Raw genomic sequence first — 22346 nt, 5'->3', positions numbered from 1 at the left:
TCACCGGGAAGGGGTCCGGCCGAGCTAAACAGTTTGCTAAAATTTCTTCTAAACTTCAGTCGTCAAAAATTTACCACTTCCACATGGGATGGGAGAAGACTTTTTTTTCACTCGAATCTCATTGAAAATGGTCAAAATCATGCTAACATGCTAATGCTATTAAACACATGCAAAACGATATCCACATCTACGACCCGCAAGGCATGCTGGGTAACCGTGTGAAAGTTCCCTCCATGAAATTTGCTGGTTTTGAGGGTAACTCATGCTCCTCCAGGACGTCCCTGTTATGTTGCGTTCAAGCGCTCAAGAAAATCTATCATGACTTCTCACCACCGTGCTTACTTTAATGAATCCTGTATGATTTTTTGAAACAATAAGAAGTGGTTCTGCTTAGGAACATACTAACTCACGTGGAATTAATTGAATGAAAGGTACAGATGAAATATAAATCCATACAGTCATCATTTGGAAGTGGAAAGGTACACTCCATCATACCACACCATACAGTAAACATCCCTTCAGTATGAATCATGCATAAATTGCAGCCCGTCCGCAAAAGCCACATTCCAAAGTATCCACCTTCTTCCTGTTTAGTCGGACAAACAGGACAAATCCACGCTGAAAGCTTTCACAGAGAGAAATCCCCAAAGCTCAGCGATCTTTAAAAATAGTAAATGTAGTCATGCTAATATAGCAGTAGAACCCAAACAGTCCCATGGATGTTTACGCTGCGGGCCCGAGGGGAGGCCAGGATTTGAACATCTAATTTGGGGATTAAAACGCTTCTTTTTTTTTCTTCACCTATTTATTTAAAATTAGCATTTAACTCCGGATGCGAAACGGAACAGTTAGGTTAAGCAATCGCACGTCACGTTTAAGTCTCCGTCTGCTTCTAGTCTGGTTCTAAAAGTCGCCCGGACTCGGTGACTGACATGTCGTGGTGACTCAAGGGAGTGCCAAACCTGTTCTTTCCAAATGACATGCATATTTCCCATTGACACTCAGCGAGCGAAATACGTCAATTACAGCCGTGTGAGAACATTCCACGGCCGACCGATGACTTAGTCGGACGACGTGATGGACACGTCAACGACAGGAATCATTGTGATGAATTCTAACTTGTGTGAAACAAATAGAAAGTCAAACCATCCTCACACTTTGAATTATTCGTATGTGAAGTCCCATTGGTCGGGTGGCGATATTGTACGTAGCCTCACACACATAAATAACCCACCATGGGGCAAAAAAACCCCCCAAAAAAACAGTGCCGGCATAATTTTTTGGAGAAAATTTCAAGTAAACTTTCATTTTGACACAAATTTTTTACCATATATGTTTCACCAAAATACATAAAAAACTAAGCCACAACATGAACAACACAAAAAATATGTGCCTTTTCACTTCCTGGTTGCTGTGCTGGGTATATTTCCATTGGACGTCTTATAAAAGGCTGTTTTTCTATCTTCAAAAAACCAAACATGCTCTCTTTTATGATGCAGTTTCATTATCACCTCTTTTTACCTCTAGTGTAAAAAAACATCAACTATAAATACACAAATGAGTTAATAATTTGTGATGTTTTCTGGTTGAATGCGTACATATTATTTTCATTTTTGCATGCAAGCATTTTCCAAACATAAAAATGTCTAAATGAAGTAAAATGCATTGAAAGACACTGATGTAGCATTCGACACTGACCACTAGGTGTCAGTAATGTTACCGTTATGCTCGGTGAGACAAACAATCGCCAGATTTGATTGCCTTTTGTTGCAGGTTTGAATTATCGGCCGTACTAAGTACTGACCTGTTATTTACTGTCAGGAAAGTACACACCATGCTGGTAAAATAAGTAAAAAAAAAAAAGGTAAATTAAATTAAATTAAATTAAATTAAAAATAATAACATGGGATTCTAAGTCCTTTGTGGAATGCTACTTTCAAAACAGGTGAGTTAATATGTCATCAAACGACAACAGAGTCAAAGTATTTTTCCAGTCCATCCAACTGAGAATTACTACAATTGCTAGTATCCCCAATACTTTGAAGACATAAAGGCAGACATTAAGGTCTCGCTTAAATTAAATTAAATTAAATTAAATTAAATTAAATTAAATTAAATTAAATTAAATTAAATTAAATTAAATTAAATTAAATTAAATTAAATTAAATTAAATTAAATTAAATTAAATTAAATTAAATTAAAAATACTAACATGGGATTCTAAGTCCTTTGTCATCTCAGAAAAAAAACCAATTTAAATTAAATTAAATTAAATTAAAAATACTAACATAGGATTCTAAGTCCTTTGTCATCTCAGAAAAAAAATTTAAATTAAATTAAATTAAAAACATGGGATTCTAAGTCCTTTGTGCAGCGCTACTTTCAAAACAGGTGAGTTAATACATCACCAAAAGATAACACAGTCAAAGTATTTTTCCAGTCCATCCAACTGAGAATTACTACAATTGCTCGTATCCCCAATACTTTGATGACATAAAGGCAGACATTAAGGTCTCGCTTTGATTGTTGGCCAGCAGCTCCACAAAACCTCTTGAGATGACTCACCCATGAATGCAAGGTACAGTGAATAGGGAGCATCAAGAGGAAATGCGGACACAATTCTATTTATACGAGAGCGTTTAGCCGTGTGCTGTTTACTCACTCGGCCTGTGCAAACACATTTGCCCGTGAAGCCCAGGACTCGCCGGAAGCCGGCCGGCACCTGGGAGGCTCGACTGTGGGACAGATGTTTTGTTTGAATGCGAGTAGAATGGTAGCGTTTGACTGTTTGAATGGAATGGTTTATACTTGCTCTAAAAGGGGGACGGTAAGATGATGCCATTCGCAAACAGACCTTGAAGGCAACAAAGCTTTTTTATTCACAAGCACCAAAGTGTTTGGAAATGCTGAAAGCATCTGCCGAGTCTGGAGGGGAGTCGAGGTTATCGACAATTTCATGTTTTACTGTCCGAATAACTGCTAACAAAGGAAGTGGTGGTGGTGACGCAATGCCGTATATATCGTCTTTGCGCCGATGCTCGGAGCTCCTCGGAGAAGAGAGGCGTATTTCCCATCGTAAGTCTTTCAGCCGTGAAACCTGACAGTCAGGACAGACAAAGCTGGAGGAATTTGACCATTTACACCAGAAAAGGAGACGGTCTGAGGAGCAAAGAGACGCAACAATAAGCGGGTCTGTACGTGTCTGCAGGCTAGACGGTGTCAATCAGTCTCGTTTGCAGACACGGTTTCTGTGACAGGGTTTATCACACGGCTATTCCCCGCATAAATACCGCCTCCCTCCCCACCTTTGCTTAGCAACGAATGTTTGTATGAACGGCTACCATCACTCTAATATTGACCCATCTTCACTTTCATATAAAATTTAATAAAAATTAAATTAAATTAAATTAAGTATAATTTAATTTAATTTAATTTAATTTAATTTAATTTAATTTAATTTAATTTAATTTAATTTAATTTAATTTAATTTAATTTAATTTAATTTAATTTAATTGCTGCACGGTGGTCAAGTGGTAAGCGTGCAGACCTCACAGCTAGGAGGACCAGGGTTTGATTCCACCCTCGGCCATCTCTGTGTGGAGTTTGCATGTTCTCCCGGTGCATGCGTGATTTTTCTCCGGGTACTCCGGTTTCCTCCCACATTCCAAAAACATGCTAGGTTAATTAGCGACTCCAAATTGTCCATAGGTATGAATGTGAGTGTGAATGGTTGTTTGTCTATATGTGCCCTGTGATTGGCTGGCCACCAGTCCAGGGTGTACCCCGCCTCTTGCCTTGAAGACAGCTGGGATAGGCTCCAGCACCCCTCTTGACCCCCGTGAGGATAAGCGGTAGAAAATGAATGAATGATTGTGCACTGGGGGGGGGGTGTACAACGATGAATCTCGCACACAATAAAACTAAAATAAAGTAAAATTATTCCAACAACATGCATGCTAGATTAATTGGCGACTCCAAATTGTCCATAGGTATGAATGTGAGTGTGAATGGTTGTTTGTCTATATGTGCCCTGTGATTGGCTGGCCACCAGTCCAGGGTGTACAAGACAACTGGGATAGGCTCCAGCACCCCCTGCTACCCTTGTCGGAAAAAGCGGTAGAAAATGAATGAATGAATGAAAACTAAAATGAATGTTTCCGGTGCATATTCACTCAAACAAGTGAGATTGCTTTCGCTATTTTCAGCCATGTTGCTAAGCAACCACGGTAACTCCAACGTAAAGCTGTAAATTTGTGCGTGTTTATTGCCACCCTGTCAGCGCTCAGACAATGCGATGCGCTGAACATACAAGAATCCCCAGCCTGGATGCTGCTGACACGCCGCCGCTTTAAGCACGTCAGGAACTCACCCCGGAACAGGACATAGTAGCTATGATGCCGCAGCTTATTCATCCATGCGGAGGGACCTGGAACATGTTGAAGTGTGCAAATAATTAGCACTTATGCTATTAGCGCCAGGAGAGGGCCGCATACTGAAACGTCACGGAAGCGGGAGCCATTATCATATTTACAATTTAGCAGAAGGATGACATTTGAACAGAAAGTTCAACTTTATCGTCAGATATAATATTTTGACTATCATCATAAAATTTCCCTTTTATTTACTTTGTAGAAATATTTCAACTTCCTTCTCATACATTTTCTAATATTATGACTTTAGACAATAAAAAAACAACTACAGGCTCTTAATAGCCCGTGGGCTGCAGTTTGAACACCCCTGTTTTAGCATCTGTGGTGGGTAATTAGATACCGCTAATTATTGGCCCGATATCAGTAGCGGAATTTTTCCAGATCATGAAAAGCAATATTAAAAAAAAAAGATATGTCATGTTACACATATCGGTATCGGCTGATATCAGTATCCGCTGATTATGGTATCGGTTGATATCGGTATTGGCTGATATCAGTATCGTCTGATATTGGTATTGGTTGATATTGGTATCGGCTGATTATGGTATCGGTTGATATTGGTATCAGCTGATATCAGTATTGGCATCGGTTGATATCGGTATCGGTTGATATCGGTATCGGTTGATATCAGTATCGGCAGATATCGGTATTGCTTGATATCAGTATCGGCTGATATCGGTATCGGAAATTGAGAGTTGGATGATATCGGCATATCGGTTTTCAGCAAAAAAGTCAATATCGGACATCCCTACTGGCGAGCGGTGGGCCATTAAACAAGCCACCGCGGACCCCAAATGGCCCACGGGCCTCATTTTGGACACCAATGATTTTTCTTTTTTTTTGCTTAAATATAGTCATAAAGTAAAGAAAGAAAAAGGGTGTACATTTACGAGAGAAAAACGGCAAACATTTGCAAGCAATATTACAAGAATAAATTTGGAAAATTTACAAGGAAAAAAAAAACGTTCCAAGAATAAAGTCGTAAATCTATGAGAGAAAAACGGTGTACATTTACAAGCAAAAAAGTCGTAATGTACAGAATTAACTTGTAAATTTGCAAGAATAAAGTCACAAAGTCGTACATTTGTGCCAGAAAAACTTTAAATTTGTAAATATACAAGAAAAAAAAAATTACATTTCCAAGAATAATGTAAATTTCCAAAAGGAAAAAAAATTCCATGCCAAAAAAATCAGGAAAAAAAATTTCAGGCAAGCTTTTATTTATAATGTGGCAGCAAAACAGAGCAGTTGAGCCCAAACAGATTAGCATGTCCAGCCCTTCTCATTACAGACCCCGCCCCTCCCCACGCCCGGGGCCAAAGGTCACATATATTAAGTCCCCCCTTTTCATAGCTGTCTCAAGCAATGCCTGATTCTCAAAATCTTTCATTTTTTTCTGCTGTATTTTTCTATTTCTTGTAATATTCTGACTTTATTATGATAACATGGATGTTTGACATTACTGGCTGAAGGAATTGGGATTCAAACCAGCGGCCGCTGCTGTAATTTGACAAACTGTCAAATCCAAATATGACATGTTCTGCTCCTGCGGTTGCGAGGCGGACATTGAATGGTGCGTAAATGTTTGTTTTGGCTTCTGTGCCACACAAAACCGTATACCAACAACATTAGCATTTGTACGTTTTCTGGGAAAAGAGGGAATTCTGGTCTTTCCACAACCATGGCATGATTTTGGTCTATCCTGTTCATGAGCATGTTTTATTTATATTTATAATATTTCATATTACCCAATGTGTGTGTGTGATCTATCAAGTGTACAGCTGGGAGTCTCTCATGATTAATGGGACGGCCTGCGGAGTCTGTGACACTCGTATTTGGATCTTCACGCGTATCAGGATTCGGCCTTCGGGATTCCCCCTTCGTGTGGCGCCCTATATATTCCCGCATTCCAACCATTTCTGATCACCACAAGTTTTACCCCCGCAACCCTCCCCTCCCTCTGTTCTAGTCCTGACCGGTGTTGGGTTACCGATCTGTCGGCTGCCTTTTGATGAAGTCTGGGAAGTTTTTTGCAGCTCTCTCGTCTGCATGTGAACAAATAATTCCTACACAACTCCCGCTTAATCCCGTTTTTATTGTATCCCATCTTCCCGCCTTTCCGAGCTGGTAGCCGGTGCTTGTCACAGCTGCAGTTGATCTCCACTACCTGCCGTGTGAGGGCTGCAGCTGGGGGGAATTAGGAAAAAGGGAAGGGGGGCCGGCAACATCATCTACTGCAGGGGTTGATGTTTACGTTTTACTGGGCATGCCCCATTGACTATTCTGTTGGATTATAGCGCCGCATGGAGACAAGAGATTGGAATATTCCTTTCCATGGATACCATTGTTTTCAGAAATTCCTCATTAAAACAAAAATAAATTGGTGGTATCGACCTGATCCAGATCCGTCTTTCTCAGGAATGGTGATCGACGACCACCCGGAAAATTGTAATCGCTGCACCCTTCATATTTTATAGCCGTCGTTTCATTTGCCGAGTGAAACACAGCCAACATTTAACCGTGTCTTTGCATTTATTTAAATCAGGGGTTTCAAACACGCGGCCCGTGGGCCAAATGTGGCCCGCAGGACACTAGTTTGAGGCCCCCGCCTTGATATGAAAGTTTATTGTTAGTGCGGCACGCGCAAGTATGATATGGATGCTGTATGGTATCATGTACCCAGAAAAAAATTATTACGTTTGATTCATGTTCATGTTAAAGGTTAAATAACTGTTAATAGTTATCCTCCCTATCCGTGTGGAAGTGGTAAGTTTTTGGCTATTTAAGTTGAAAGGAAATAACTTGGAGGCTACCGTTTAGGTCGCTAGATGTCTAGTTTGCGAGTTAGCATGTGTCTCAAGACCCTGCAGTTGCGCAATATGTTGTAAATAAAAAGAGTATAAATGTGACTATAGTCGTGTTTTGTCATGTCTACAGGGCTCTAATAATGCTTTGTTCATTTTAATCTGAAAAAAATCATTTGTCTACCCACCAACTATATGTGGTTTCTTAATTTTTAATTATTTGCCAATTTTTTATTATTTATTATTATATTTATTTATTACTGATTGATTGATTTTCTTTATTCTTGATGTTATTTCGTGTAGAAAAATAAAAAGTAAGATATTTGAGAACAGTGGAATGTTTTATCAGAACTTTTATTGTAGAAAATTGGACCCAAAGCAAAGTTAATTCATTTTTCTGTTTTTAATAAATGCGTTTTTTGTTTTTTTTTTTAAAAACCTGATGCGGCCCAGCCTTGCCCAGACCCTAGCTCCAGTGGCCCCCCAAGTAAATTGAGTTTAAGACCCCTGATCTACTGTATGTTTTTTTTGTTTTTTTTAGCAGCCCAGGCTATAAGCAAACACATATGCTACCAATAAGATACACAGCTTTTCAAGGCTGCTGGAATAATAAAAATTGATTTTTTTTTCTCAGGGTTGCTCGCTGTGACTGCTAACACAGCTGAGCATAAAAATCCAGCCCGGCACAGCGGTTATTGTTCTTTTTTTTTTTTTTTTTTTGCTTAGTACGCTTAGTACTGAAGCAGCCGGCATAATGACGACGACAGCCGACCCCGCTTGTTTGAATTTGTCGTTACGCTAATAGGATATGAAAAATAGAGCTGACACGCTCGTCTTAAAGGGGACACACACACTCTTCATGTGTAGCGGCGCTATCTTTGACCTTGGCTAAATAAATGGGGCCGACCTTAGCATAAAAATTCACCGTAGAATGTAAACACTAAGGGTCGCTAACTAGTGTGCAGCTAAGAGAGGAAAGCAGTACTAGTAGTAGTACTAGTAGTAGTACTAGTAGTGGAGGCGTTGCAGCCCCATCAAAAGGAAGCTTAGACAACACTTAATGACAAGAGGTATGCATGCGTGGGCGTCATTACCACCCGAGGGCGTGCGGGCCCCAGCTCTCCGGCCCGTCCGTCACGGAGATGCTCTCACCTGAGCCCCGCAGACTCGGGGGCTCTTTGGCTGGAAATGGCAGCCCTGCACTAATGGCCCTCGGGGCTGTCTGAGGTGAGTGACGCTCTCACACAGCTGTGAAGCGGACCCGTCCCCGAGGGGGCGCAGAGGGCAGGAAAGGTTAATGGAAGCGGGGTTTTCACCTGGATGGTATTACCTTTGGTTCAAGAAATTGGAGTTGTCGATGTCACACGGGGTTTTTGCACAAAGTGCTTTGAGGCAAATGAGAAATAAAGTCCTAATAGGATTAATTATCCCCAAGTGGGACGGGGTGGAAGCCATGTTGGATGTACGCAGGCTTTTAATGAGGAGCCGTCGGCATACTGTCTGTGCGCCATTCCGTGTTGGACTGCCCACCTTGTGTGTAACGTGACACTCAGACACGCACGCTCTCACACGGCAACTGACATGACGGCGCTCGGCTCTTAACATGGTGTCAGTCTGTCATTGGGCTGCTATGTGAGCTCCAGGAATGAGGCCACAGGTGCCGTGGGAGACTTGCACCGCCGGCGCTGACAAAACATCTCCCCGGTATCGACGACGTTTATTTTTTTTATTGTGGTGCTTTTATTTGCCCCACAATGGCGTCATGACTTGATGGAATGGTGTTTGTTTACCTAATTTATAAAAGCACCTTGGTTACCGTCATGTGTGTTATTTTGGGTCATTTTTTGTATTTCTCAACTTTCTTTGGCTCGGTTGCGGGTTATTTTGAAGCCATAAAGAAGAAAATTTAAGCAGGGACTTGTGGCGTAACAATGTTAGTTAGCAAATAACTACAGTCAACCCCTGATGACATCATAGATGGGTGACGGATGATTTGTGATTTAAAAAAAAAAATGTTAAGAACACAGTTGGACACTCACTGTATGCTAACCGAGGTTCCACTACATTAGCATCAGTGTTGACGAGTTTTAATGAAACTTGGCCTTTTGCTGTTTTTTACCCTTTTTTTTTTTTACATTTTCCATATGTTTCAACTCTCAAATAATTTTTGTAAATTTTTCTTCTAATATTAGAACTTTTTTGGCTTTATTCACATAATATTATAACTATATTATCATATTATAACATTAAATTATGATTAGATTATTCTTGAAAATTTTCCACTTTTTTGTCTTTATATTTTGACTTTATTCTTTATTTAATTACTGCTTTATTATTAATATTGCAGCTTTATTCTTGGAAATTTTCTTCTTGAAATGATGACTTTATTTACACAATATTTTGACTTTATTTCTCATATGATATTTCCAAAAAATTACATCTTTATTCATTCATTCATTTGTTGTTTTTCACAGTGTCACTTTAAAAAATCTCGAATATTTGAACTTTCTGCTCCTACAATGATTTTTTGTTCTAATATTGTGACGTTGCTCTTGTGAAATTCTTCTTAAGATTTTGACTTTTTTCTTTTAATATTTTGACTTTATACTTTCCATTTTGTTTGTTTTTTTGCCTTGTTAAATTGTATTTTCAGAATGTGCCACAAATGGCCCCCAGGTCTCACCTTGGACACCCCTGTTCCATAATATTGACACTACAACAGACATTACCTACAGACCCGCTATGAGTTTTTTCTTGCCTTTTCTTCCCATATTCTCTATCAAAGTTTGAACTTTCTTTGTAAGTCATAAAAAAAAGCACACAGAAAATACGCAGTGCGCTTGAACACCTCAACAGCGCATGACGCACTTTGCTTATTAGACAGAAGAAGTTTTTTCACTATTCTGTGATTCTAGGAACAAACAAATTAAATATTTAAATAGCTTCCTTGTCTGGAATCTGTCTATAGTGTCCTAACTCTGAAAGAACCACTAGCCATTTTCCGACAGGTGGACACCTGTTTGATGATTTTAGTGGCGTACGGACACCGCCGTTCGTGGATGAACCACGTTCCGTCCAATGGAAGCCTCTCCGGTTTCCTTCTCCGCGGTGAGAAGTCAATCAGTGCTTGATCAGCTGTTTGGACCCCCTCACAGCTGCTCCTATTTTGTCTCCTTCCCTTAGTCGCTATCCCCTCGGTACCTCGCTCTCTCGTTCTATCAGCAGTTTGGCAGCTGTCCTCGCCTCGTTGTCGCTCCCGCTGGCACCTTACAAGAGTTTGAGAGACTCGGGGTTGAAGGCAAATGGAGCGGAGAAGAAAGATGCACCTGTGGCCAGCGGCTTTTAATCTCATGCATTATTTATTCCCAAAGCCAAATCATTGCAAGTCCTTCTCCTGCCCGAGACCAGAATAGAAAGATGACCCCGTGATTCGCCGACATCACCGCGCGTCTATGCGTGTGTCTCTATATCAGGAATATTTTTATAGGACGTGTCTCGTAGGAGGGCAGCTGTGGTCGGGCGATTGGAACGCTGCTCCCGTTCACTTCCTGTCAAAAAGCAGCTTGAAACAGAACGCTATTGAAGGAATCACCTCTTATTTGTCCAATCAACACATGTGACGTATCTACGTTATCATATTACCCGAATTAAGTCAGAATATTACAAGAAATAGAAAAATACAGCAGAAAAAATGAAAGATTTTGAGAATCAGGCATTGCATGAGACAGCTATGAAAAGGGGGGACTTAATATATGTGACCTTTGGACCCGGGCATATGGAGGGGCGGGGTCAGGAGTGAGAAGGGCTGGACTGTGCTCAACTGCTCTGTTTTGCTGCCACATTATAAATAAAAGCTTACATAAACTTTTTTTTTCTAGATTTTTTTTGGCATGGAATTTTTTTCCTCTTGGAAATTTACATTATTCTTGGAAATGTAAATTTTTTTTCTCAGAAATGTATTCTTGTATATCACTTTTTTACTTGTAAATTTACAAATTTTTTTCTCGTGCAAATTTACTACTTTTTTCCGCATAAATTTGTGACTTTACTCTTGCAAATGTACAAGTTTATTCTGTAAATTACTATTTTTTTTCTTGTAAATGTACGCCGTTTTTCTCTCCGAGATTTCCGACTTTATTCTTGTAACGTTTTTTTTTTCCTCATAAATTTTCCAACTTTATTCTTGTAATATTACAACTGTTTTTGCTTGCAAATGCTGTTTTTCTCTTGTAAATGTACAAGTATATTCTCGTAAATTTTCTTTATTCATGACTATATTTACGCGAAAAAAAATCATATACGACTTTTTTTCTCCTAAATTTTCTCGTGAATTTGTGACTTTATTCTTACAAATTTTCAAGTCTATTCTGTAAATTACTATTTTTTTTCTTGTAAATGTACGCCGTTTTTCTCTCCGAGATTTCCGACTTTATTCTTGTAACGTTTTTTTTTTCCTCATAAATTTTCCAACTTTATTCTTGTAATATTACAACTGTTTTTGCTTGCAAATGCTGTTTTTCTCTTGTAAATGTACAAGTATATTCTCGTAAATTTTCTTTATTCATGACTATATTTACGCGAAAAAAAAATCATTTACGACTTTTTTTTCTCCTAAATTTTCTCGTGAATTTGTGACTTTATTCTTACAAATTTTCAAGTTTATTCTGTAAATTACTACTTTTTTGCTTGTTACTGTACAATGTTTTTCTCGAGTAGATTTACGACTTTATTCTTGTAACGTTTTTCCTTTATTATTGTATTATTACAACCTTTTTGTTTGCCGTTTTTCTATATTCTCGTCAAAAAGCAGCTTGAAACAGAACGCTATTGAAGGAATCACCTCTTATTTGTCCAATCAACACATGTGACTTCGGCGTGTAATTATGTCAAATATTCATGTTATCGTATTACCCGAATTAAGTCAGAATATTACAAGAAATAGAAAAATACAGCAGAAAAAATGAAAGATTTTGAGAATCAGGCATTGCATGAGACAGCTATGAAAAGGGGGGACTTAATAGATGTGACCTTTGGCCCCGGGCGTATGAAGGGGCGGGGTCAGGGGTGAGAAGGGCTGGACATGCTAATCTGGTTGTGCTCAACTGCTCTGTTTTGCTGCCACATTATAAATAAAAGCTTGCCTGAAATTTTTTTTCTTGATTTTTTTTGGCATGGAATTTTTTTTCCTCTTGGAAATTTACATTATTCTTGGAAATGTACATTTTTTTTCCTCAGAAATGTATTCTTATATATCACTTTTTTACTTGTAAATTTACACGTTTTTTTTTCTCGCGCGCAAATTTACTTTAATTTTTTACGTGTAAATTTGTGACTTTATTCTAGCAGTAAAGTCAAGTGTATTGATGACTTTGTCTCCCAAGATACGTGGACTTCTGTGATTATGGATCAATCTTCCGGCGGTCTCTAGTTTAGATTTTGGTTATGTTGACGAACCCCTCCTCAGCCCGCCTGGGGGTGTTGACATTGACGGCTTCCACTCTAAGCTGTCACATGATCAGGAGAGTCTATAGTCTAAGTACTGTAGAATGTACATACAGTTTCATCGGGAACCCAAGCTAGGTCACGGTCCCGTTCAGGGTTCAGTTTGTTTTTTTGTTTTTTTTTAAAGGTGTGAGGAAAGCGAGACAACGCCCGCTGCCTGTCAAACACCTCCCCCGGTAGTTTGTGTTCCCAGGTGGAGGGGGGGGGCTAACACGACAAAGGCGGCGAAGAGGGAGCGAAGGCAGAGCAGGTCTGGCTCGCAGGTGCTCACAGAGACTGGGATTGTTCTCCTCTGGGGGGGGGGGGGGGGGGGACGTAGGTGGAGATGGGAGTGGTGACCCGAAGCGGAGTGGACGCGCATACTGTAAATACATCCAACCGCCCTCATTACATTACATCACATCACCCCGTAACTTGGCCTGACGTTCGCACCTAGGCTCCCGGACTGCGCCCACCCGCTCCCCACACATCACAAATCCGGGACATGTAGCATTCCTCAGTGTGTTGTGAGGAAAGGTCGTCTGGGGATCAGGGGCCAAGCGGAGTCTGAGCCACAACAGGTCGAGACAGGCCAAACAACAGCGTACGTAGGTTTGCTACTTTTAGCACTGGCGGCTGACGTGGAGACGCAGGAGGGCACGTCGGGAACGTCGGGAACGTCGGGCGTGTGTGAATAACTCCAATTAACGTCCGTATGAGTCAAAGTGTTTCTTGTTGACATTCCATAGGAATCTTCTGTTGCGACATGCGCTACAGAGGCGTTGATGCTTAGCTGTCAAACGGCAAAGTAATAAAACAGGAGATGCTACAATGGAATTGGGTGAAAATTAAGATTCCGGAGTGATGAAATGGGTTTTCGACTGGGAAAAAACAAAATGATTACCGTAAATTCCAGACTATAAAAGCACCACAATGAAATAAACATCGATACCGTTTTCCCACGGCACCTGTGGCCTCATTTTAGGAGCAGAAAGTTTAAATATTCAAGATTTTTTTTAAAGTGAAACTGTGGAAAAACAACAAATGAATTAATGAATAAAGATGTAATTTTTTGGAAATATAATATGAGAAATAAAGTCAAAATACTGTGTAAATAAAGTCATAATTTTAAAAACAAAATTTCCAAGAATAAAGCTGCAATATTAATAATAAAGCAGTCATTTTACAAGAATAAAGTCAAAATATAAAGACAAAAAAGTGGAAATTTTTCAAGAATAATCTAATAATAATTTAATGTTATAATATGATAATATAGTTATAATATTATGTGAATAAAACCAAAAAAGTTATATTAGAAGAAAAATTTACAAAAATTGTGTAAATATAGTCATCATTTTAAAAACAAAATTTCCAAGAATAAAGCTGCAATATTAATAATAAAGCAGTATTTTTACAAGAATAAAGTCAAAATATAAAGACAAAAAAAGTGGACATTTTTCAAGAATAATCCAATAATAATTGGGTGAAAAAATTAGATTCCGGAGTGATGAAATTGGTTTTTGACTGGGGAAAAAACAAAATGATTACCGTAAATTTCCGGACTATAAGCCTCTACTTTTTTCCCAAACTTTTCCCAAAGTCATAATTCTAAAAAACAAAATTTCCAAGAATAAACCTACAATATTAATAATAAAGCAGTAATTTTACAAGAATAAAGTCAAAATATAAAGACAAAAAAAGTGGAAATTTTTCAAGAATAATCCAATAATAATAGGGTGAAAAAATTAGATTACGGAGTGATGAAATGGGTTTTCAACTGGGAAAAAACAAAATGATTACCGTGAATTCCGGACTATAAGCCAAAAACTAAATTCCCAAGAACAAAGCTGCAATATTAACAATAAAGCAGTAATTTTACGATAATAAAGTCAAAATACGAAGACAAAAAAGTGGATTTTTTTCAAGAATAATCCAATAATAATTTTATGTTATAATATGATAATATAGTTATAATATTATGTGAATCAAGTCAAAAAATTATAGAAATAAAGTTGTAATATTGGGAAAAAATTACAAAGATTATTTGAGAGGTGAAATATATGGAAAATGTAAAAAACAAACAAAAAAATGGGTAAAAAACAGCAAAAGGCCAAGTTTAAATAAAACTCGTCGACACTGATGCTAATGTAGTGGAACCTCGGTTAGCATACATTGAGTGTCCAGCTGTGTTCTTAACATTTTTTGCCCGTTTTTTTTGTTTTTTTTTCTTCCCCTGGATGGTATTTTTACTCGAAGACACCATTGAGGTCACCCCAAGTTTGTCCAGGAACATCAAGCATAGCAGGAAAACACTGAGCTGTATTCTTTCCCAAACTCAAGCTAGCCCGCTTGGCCTCAATGGAGCTTTGTGTGCAGGACCCGTGGACGTTGAAATGACTCTGAGGCCACACTGAGACAAGACTGGCTCCTGTCCTCCAATAAGAGGTCTTTGCAAAGGTATCTCCCTAAAAAGGTGGATTCATTAGAACCCAGATTGGAGGAAACCCTGCCCTAAGTCGAGGTGCACACACATTATAGCTGCAAGCCTGCCTTCAATCCCGATTTCGGATTTGTTTTCCTTTCTTGCTTTGACCGCTGCTGCAGAAGTAAGGCAACACCGGCTCCCAGAACACCCCATTAACGCTCCGTTATGTAACTATTTACTTTAACGTAAGACCTTCATTAATAGCAGGCAATTTTGATGACACGCCAACCGCTAATAGGGAGAACGGTGCACGTGCTCATCAAGCAAAAAAACACATCGTTCCCTACAGCCGAAGCATTGCACTGACACGTCATAAAACAAGCTTTTTGTCAGCATATTCCGCACCTGCATTTTTATATCATTAGCATTTTATGGAGGTGCCAATGATTTCACTGCATGTGCACGACCACTGGGATTAAAGAAGACGTACCTGTTTGTAGCAAGGCCACTCCGCTGTCAGACACCTCGTAATGCTTCTGGATGTCCTGCGCCACGCCTGCGAACAGGAGAGGAACATCTTCATGAGTTTACACGACACCGTTCTTCATTTAGTGACAAGCTGCAGACTCACGATGGACGGACGGCACATGTTCATGTGACGGTTATTATTCCTAAAAGAAGCAAAATATTGATTTCTCTATTCAAATGTTCTCAGCAAAATACTTCAGGGACAAAAAGTAGTGAAATTTGTCTCGGTTTAGGTCAGGGGTCTCAAACACGCGGCCCGCGGGCCAAATGTGGTCCGCAGGACACTAGTTTGAGGCCCCCGCGCAAGTTTGATATGGATGCTGTATGGTATCATGTACCCAGAAAAAATTATTACGTTTGATTCATGTTCATGTTAAAGGTTAAATAACTGTTAATAGTTATCCTCCCTATCCGTGTGGAAGTGGTAAGTTTTTGGCTATTTAAGTTGAAAGGGAATAACTTGAAGGCTACCGTTTTAGGTGGCTAGCGCTCTAGTTTGCGAGTTAGCATGTGTCTCGAGACCCTGCAGTTGCGCAATATGTTGTAAATAAAAAGAGTATAAATGTGACTATAGTCGTGTTTTGTCATGTCTACAGGGCTCTAATAATGCTTTGTTCATTTTAATCTGAAAAAAAATAATTTGTCTACCCACCAACTATATGTGGTTTCTTAAGTTTTTACTATTTGCCGTTTTATTATTATTATTATATTTATTTATTTATTACTGATTAATTGATTTTCTTTATTCTTGATTTGTTTATTTATTTTTCATCTTATTTTGTGTAGAAAAATAAAAAGTAAGATATTTGAGAACAGTGGAATGTTTTATCAGAGCTTTTATTGTAGAAAATCGAAACCAAAGCAAAGTTTATTCATTTTTCTGTTTTTAATAAATGCGTTTTTTTGTTTTTTTTTTTGGAAAACCTGATGCGGCCCAGTCTCGCCCAGACCCTAACTCCAGTGGCCCCCAGGTAAATTGAGTTTGAGTCCCCTGATTTAAATAAAGGTGCAAATTGTGTTTTCAAACTATATCCAAGCGCGGCGAGCCGTGTAATGAACCGTGCTAATCTGTAACGGATTACAGAGAGCAAGTAGCTCTTTGTTTGCGTAGCGGCCTATCGGAACTCTCATCTCCACTCTCGGCGAGGCCCCCCTTAAAGCCGGCAAAGCAAACATCGTCCACTCTGTTTGTCTAATCCGCCGAGATGTTTCTTCTCCCGTACGCTCGTAAAAGAAACGCAACGGCAGAAATTCTAAGATGTTTCATTCCGATGAGGTAACACAAAGACAAATCCTCGCCCAAGCCGGCAGCACTTAGAGGTGTTGCCATGGCGATGTTGGTGCGGGTATTCCAAAACGATAAAGGTCAAGCAACCACGCAGGAATTGAGCTGTCTTTTTTTTTTTATACTGACACTGCAGAGGCAGAAGTGGTCTTCGGTTTTGGGGTCCTTGTTTTGCCGTATCTTTGTGCGCGACCAATTGGGCTATCCCGCCTCCAATCCAAGACTTAAAGATGGTATTATTTGCGGATGATACCACTGCTTTTTGTTCTGGAGGGAGGACAGACGGTCACACTAAAAAGATGGTTTGATGATAATAGATTGTCCTTGAACTTAAATAAAACTAAAATCATGATGTTTGCTAACAGCAGAAAGGACACGCACCAGCAAATACAAATAGACGGTGTGGACATTGAAAGGGTGAACCAAAATACATTTCTGGGAACCTCATATTACAAATATACAACATAAGGTGGCCGGAAATATTGCAATATTGAACAAAGCAAAAATTTGTTCTCAATCAGAAATCACTCCACACTCTTTATTGCTCTCTGGTTCTACCATATCTTACTTATTGTATGGAAATATGGGCTAATAACTATAAAAGCAATCTTCACTCGCTATAAATGTACTGCAAAAAAAAGGTCAGTAAGGATAATTCATAATGCCGCCTACAGAGAACATATAATTGATGTTCTTCAGAGCCTGCATGATAAAATGAATACGAATGAGTGTGATCGGGAAACAAATACACAACACTGTGTGTACACGACAAAAACATGAACCCGTAAGATAAATAATTTACCACTTCCACACTGAATGGGAGTAGAGGCTAATGGTCGGGTAATGGTCTTTGAATTAGTCTTCTGAATGCCTTATCTTATCTATTATGTGGAAATATGGGCTAATAACTATAAAAGCAATCTTCACTCGCTAAATGTACTGCAAAAAAAAGTCAGTAAGGATAATTCAGAATGCCGCCTATACAGAGAACATACTAACTCCTTATTTCTAAAATCACAAATACTTCAACTTGCTGATATAGTTCATCTTCAAACAGCTAAAATAATAATGCATAAGGCTAAAAATAACCAATTAGTTAAAAATGTCATCCAATACTTCTCTACAAGAGAGGAGAAATATGATCTCAGGGAAGAAGTACATCTGAAACACTTCTATGCTGGGACTACATTAAAAAGCAAAAGCATTTCAGTATGTGGAATCAAACTATGGGATGGATTGAGTAAGGGAATCAAACAATGCACAACGATGAGCCAATTCAAGAAACAATACAAGCAGTTGATGTTTGCTAAATACAAGGATGAAGAGTCTTGAACCAGTCATGATGTGCTATATATATATCACTATATTGACACTTACTATGGTACCCATTATGGCATTGTATATGTGACAAAAAAATAAATTATTTTATTTTATTTTATTTTGATTTATTTTGATTTAATTTAATTTTTTATTTTTTATTTTACTTTTCTTTTCTTTTCTTTTATGAAAGCAGGAAGTGAACAAATGTAACAGTTACTGATTGTAAAAGTACCAGATGGAGGGGTTAGGGTTAGGGTTAGGTTTTTATTTTATTTTATTTTATTTTAATTTAATTTAATTTAATTTAATTTAATTTAATTTAATTTAATTTAATTTAATTTAATTTAATTTAATTTTTTTTATTTTACTTTTCTTTTCTTTTATGAAAGCAGGAAGTGAACAAATGTAACAGTTACTGATTGTAAAAGTACCAGATGAAGGGGTAGGATTTAATAAGCTTTGCTTCTTCCTACTCCTTTTGGACATGTGGAACTGGGAACTGATTATGGGATGCATTCAATTGTAATCTGATGCATGTTCAAATGAAATAAAACCATTACCGTTACCAATGCGTCTGGGAATCGGTCGTGCGTTCATGCAACGTGATTAAAAACTTTATCTGATGAACATATCTCATCAGCTTTTCTCATCATTCTTGAAATGGTAATAAGACTTTGTGGGCAGTCTGTGCACCTCAGTGGATTCATCTCATTAAAGCAAAGTTAATGATTTTCTCAGACCTGCGGGGATTTTGTGTGCATGTGAGAATGACGCAAGAGCCATCAGAGGAATGTGGACACACCTGATTGAACATATTACCCAACTACAACAATGTACACTAACCAGCTACTATCAGCCCCGCCTGTTGGAATACACCGACACCCTCCCGGGGGGAACAGACCACCCCCGGTTCATGGAACCAGGAAGTAGCTTGTCATCTATCAAACACAACCACAACCAAAAACAATGTAATTTTTGTGTTGTTGAAGCGTACACAGAACGCGTACGCTGCCTACAGCCGCAAACAGAGACTTCATACATAAGTCGGTGCAATGCAGAGCTGACGCTTATTCCTACCCGCTCATGAAGTCTGCCTTTGTGACCCCATTTTTGAGCGAGCGGAAAGGGGACCCAAATTAGTAAACATAGCACACATGCGCCATTTACAAGAGCCAACGTGCAGGGTTTGAATATGAACGGCGCTGTTAGCTGTTTGGCTATTGTAGGGATGCTACCATTGTTATCGGATGGCATTTTCAGTGTATTGTAGCGTTGCTGCTATTATTATGGGCTGGCAATTTCAGTCTATTGTAGGCATGCTCCCGTCGTTATCGGTTGTACCTAATGCCTGTAGCGAAACCCCGCATGGTGAGTCCCCCGCGATATCACTCAGATGATCGGAATCGCATCTCTGGTGTTACGCTTACGTTACGTTACGCTTGACAGAAAAGCTTGAGTAATTGAGACACCCACGGTGACGCTAAAGGTAACACATGTGGAACACACGACCACACGGACGATGCAGTATTTAGCATATTCGCTTACACGCCAATATATGCAAAGCAATGCTATTTTTGACTCATTTTCAACCCGCAAGGCATGCTGGGTAACTTTCTGTTGGGCAGGTGTGGTTTATTTATTTCAGTCATTTTTGTTTATTTTTATTTATTGATTTATTTATATGACATATATATGCATTTATTTTATTTTTTATTATTATTAAATTTAATAATTAATATTTTATGACATATATGCATTTATTCTAACATTTAAATTGAATAATTAATATTTTATGACATATATGCATTTATTTTTAATTTTTAATTTAATAATTAATATTTTATTTTATTAGTAATTTCGATTTTTTTAATGTATTTATGCCCTCATTAATTAATTTTATTTTATTATACTTTTATTTAAGTGAAACCAAGCAAATTTGTTTTTGGGAAATTGACTGTCGTGTTTCTTAAATCTGTCATCTTTTGAATCATGAATAGACATAATTACATGTCCAATGAGGAAGATCATAACTTCTCAGGCTGGGCTGCATCAGGTTTTCCAAAAAAAAACCACACACATTTATTAAAAATAGAAAAATGAATAAACTTTGCTTTTGTTCCGATTTTCTACAAAAAAAGCTCTGATAAAACATTCCACTGTTCTCAAATATCTTACTTTTTATTTTTCTACACAAAATAAGATGAAAAATAAATAAACAAATCAAGAATAAAGAAAATCAATCAGTAATAAATAAATAAATTAAACAATAATAATAATAATAAACTGACAAATAATAAAAACTTAAGAAAGCACATATAGTTGGTGGGTAGACAAATGATTTTTTTCAGATTAAAATGAACAAAGCATTATTAGAGCCCTGTAGACATGACAAAACACGACTATAGTCACATTTATACTCTTTTTATTTACAACATATTGCGCAACTGCAGGGTCTTGAGACACATGCTAACTCGCAAACTAGAGAGCTAGCGACCTTAAACGGTAGCCTTCAAGTTATTTCCTTTAAACTTAAAGAGCCAAAAACTTACCACTTCCACACGGATAGGGAGGATAACTATTAACAGTTATTTAACCTTTAACATGAACATGAATCAAACGTAATAATTTTTTCTGGGTACATGATACCATACAGCATCCATATCAAACTTGCGGCGGGCCGCACTGACATTGAACTTTCATATCAAGGCGGGGGCCTCAAACTAGTGTCCTGCGGGCCACATTTGGCCCGCGGGCCGCGTGTTTGAGACCCCTGCTCTATATAGTACAGCGTGTGTTTGAAAGGCAACCAGTGGATGGAAGTCATTCATTCTGGCCAAAATCTGGCGTGAAGCGGTAGACCGCCGTGCTCATGCGGCTCAATCCCCCCCCCCCCCCTTCCTTCCCTTCATTCCGGCTAAGGAGGGCGATCACCCAGTCAGTATAAATAGTCGGTGAGAGACCGAGGCAGGAAATATAATAACTAAGGAGAAAGTGCATGTTTGGGTTTGTTCTTATGATCAGTTTTTAGATACGAGCATGAGAGAGACAAACAAACGTGCAGAAAAGGGCCGCCGTGTAAAGCGGTTACGACGCAAGCGAAGAGAAGCCGACCACAAATATGTCCGACTGTGGCCGTTGGGGCTCCTGACCGACTGTTCTCCTCCCTCGCCATGTGGCCACAACGGGCGAGGAAGCCATTTTTTTTTTTTTCATTTCAATACTTTTTCCTGCCACACAGAAAGGAAATGTGCTGCAAATGTCTTGAGAAACACATCAGCGCTGACTTCATGGCTTCACGGCTTATTGAGGCGGATTCCAACCCCCCCACAAAAATAACAAGAGGTGGGAAGTCCTGGTTGAGAACGTACAGGAGTCACGTCAACGACTTCTATGATATATGACAACGCAGACACTCCGACTCGTCACATTGATTCGCTAATCAAAAGCTTCCATTCAGCTCCGGATCTCGTGGCGCATTATTCCCAGCCAGTACGTGCTAAATATTTCATATCTGTAGTGAGAATACACGGTGAAGCGCCGGGAGAGCAGACTGAACCTATAGCTCATCAATAATCCATCCAGGATCCGCTTGTTCACAGGAGATTATGCATCGGATGAAATGGGAACGGGGGGGGCAAAGGTATTTGAGGGGGGGGCTGACAAGGTGGTCTCCATTAAATACCCGAAGGGCGTTGAACTCGACCTTCACAGCAGACATCTGTGAGCGATAAGACCAGAACTTAACACACACGATCTGGACAATAGCTTTGCAGATATTTACGTTTTGCTGGAACGCTGTCCAGGCACGGGCGAGTACCGATCCCATTGCTGGGATCAGCCGTACGCTTGTCTTTTATTCGGCAAAATACAATCGAATTAATTATTCACAAGATATATTACATATTATGCTAGTTTATTGTGTCAACTATATATTTTGGTGCGATAGCTTAGCATTTTTTTAAGTGTTACCATACATCCATCGCTCATAAACACATTGTATACATTATCGGGTTTGCAACAAAATAAGAAGATCGAGTCAGAGTTGTCAACAAAGCGATCATTCGATCAAAAATA

At 38.8% G+C, this 22346-nt stretch overlaps 1 protein-coding gene across 1 annotated transcript in view; it reads right to left on the bottom strand.

Moving 5' to 3' along the window:
* Nucleotides 1–22346, bottom strand: part of spns2 (SPNS lysolipid transporter 2, sphingosine-1-phosphate) — a 68341-nt gene that overhangs the window by 33120 nt on the left and 12875 nt on the right. The window contains exon 2 of the mRNA XM_058086303.2: nt 15630–15695. Coding sequence (XP_057942286.2) covers nt 15630–15695 — 66 coding nt within the window. The remainder of the gene's footprint in view (nt 1–15629; nt 15696–22346) is intronic.

The sequence above is a fragment of the Doryrhamphus excisus genome, linkage group LG21 (assembly GCF_037039965.1).
Source record: "Doryrhamphus excisus strain RoL-2023G ecotype Guam linkage group LG21, RoL_Dexc_Guam_v1.1, whole genome shotgun sequence".
Lineage (NCBI taxonomy): Eukaryota > Metazoa > Chordata > Actinopteri > Syngnathiformes > Syngnathidae > Doryrhamphus > Doryrhamphus excisus.
Note: the sequence above shows the minus strand (reverse complement) of the source record. Positions and strands in the feature narration are given on the sequence as shown.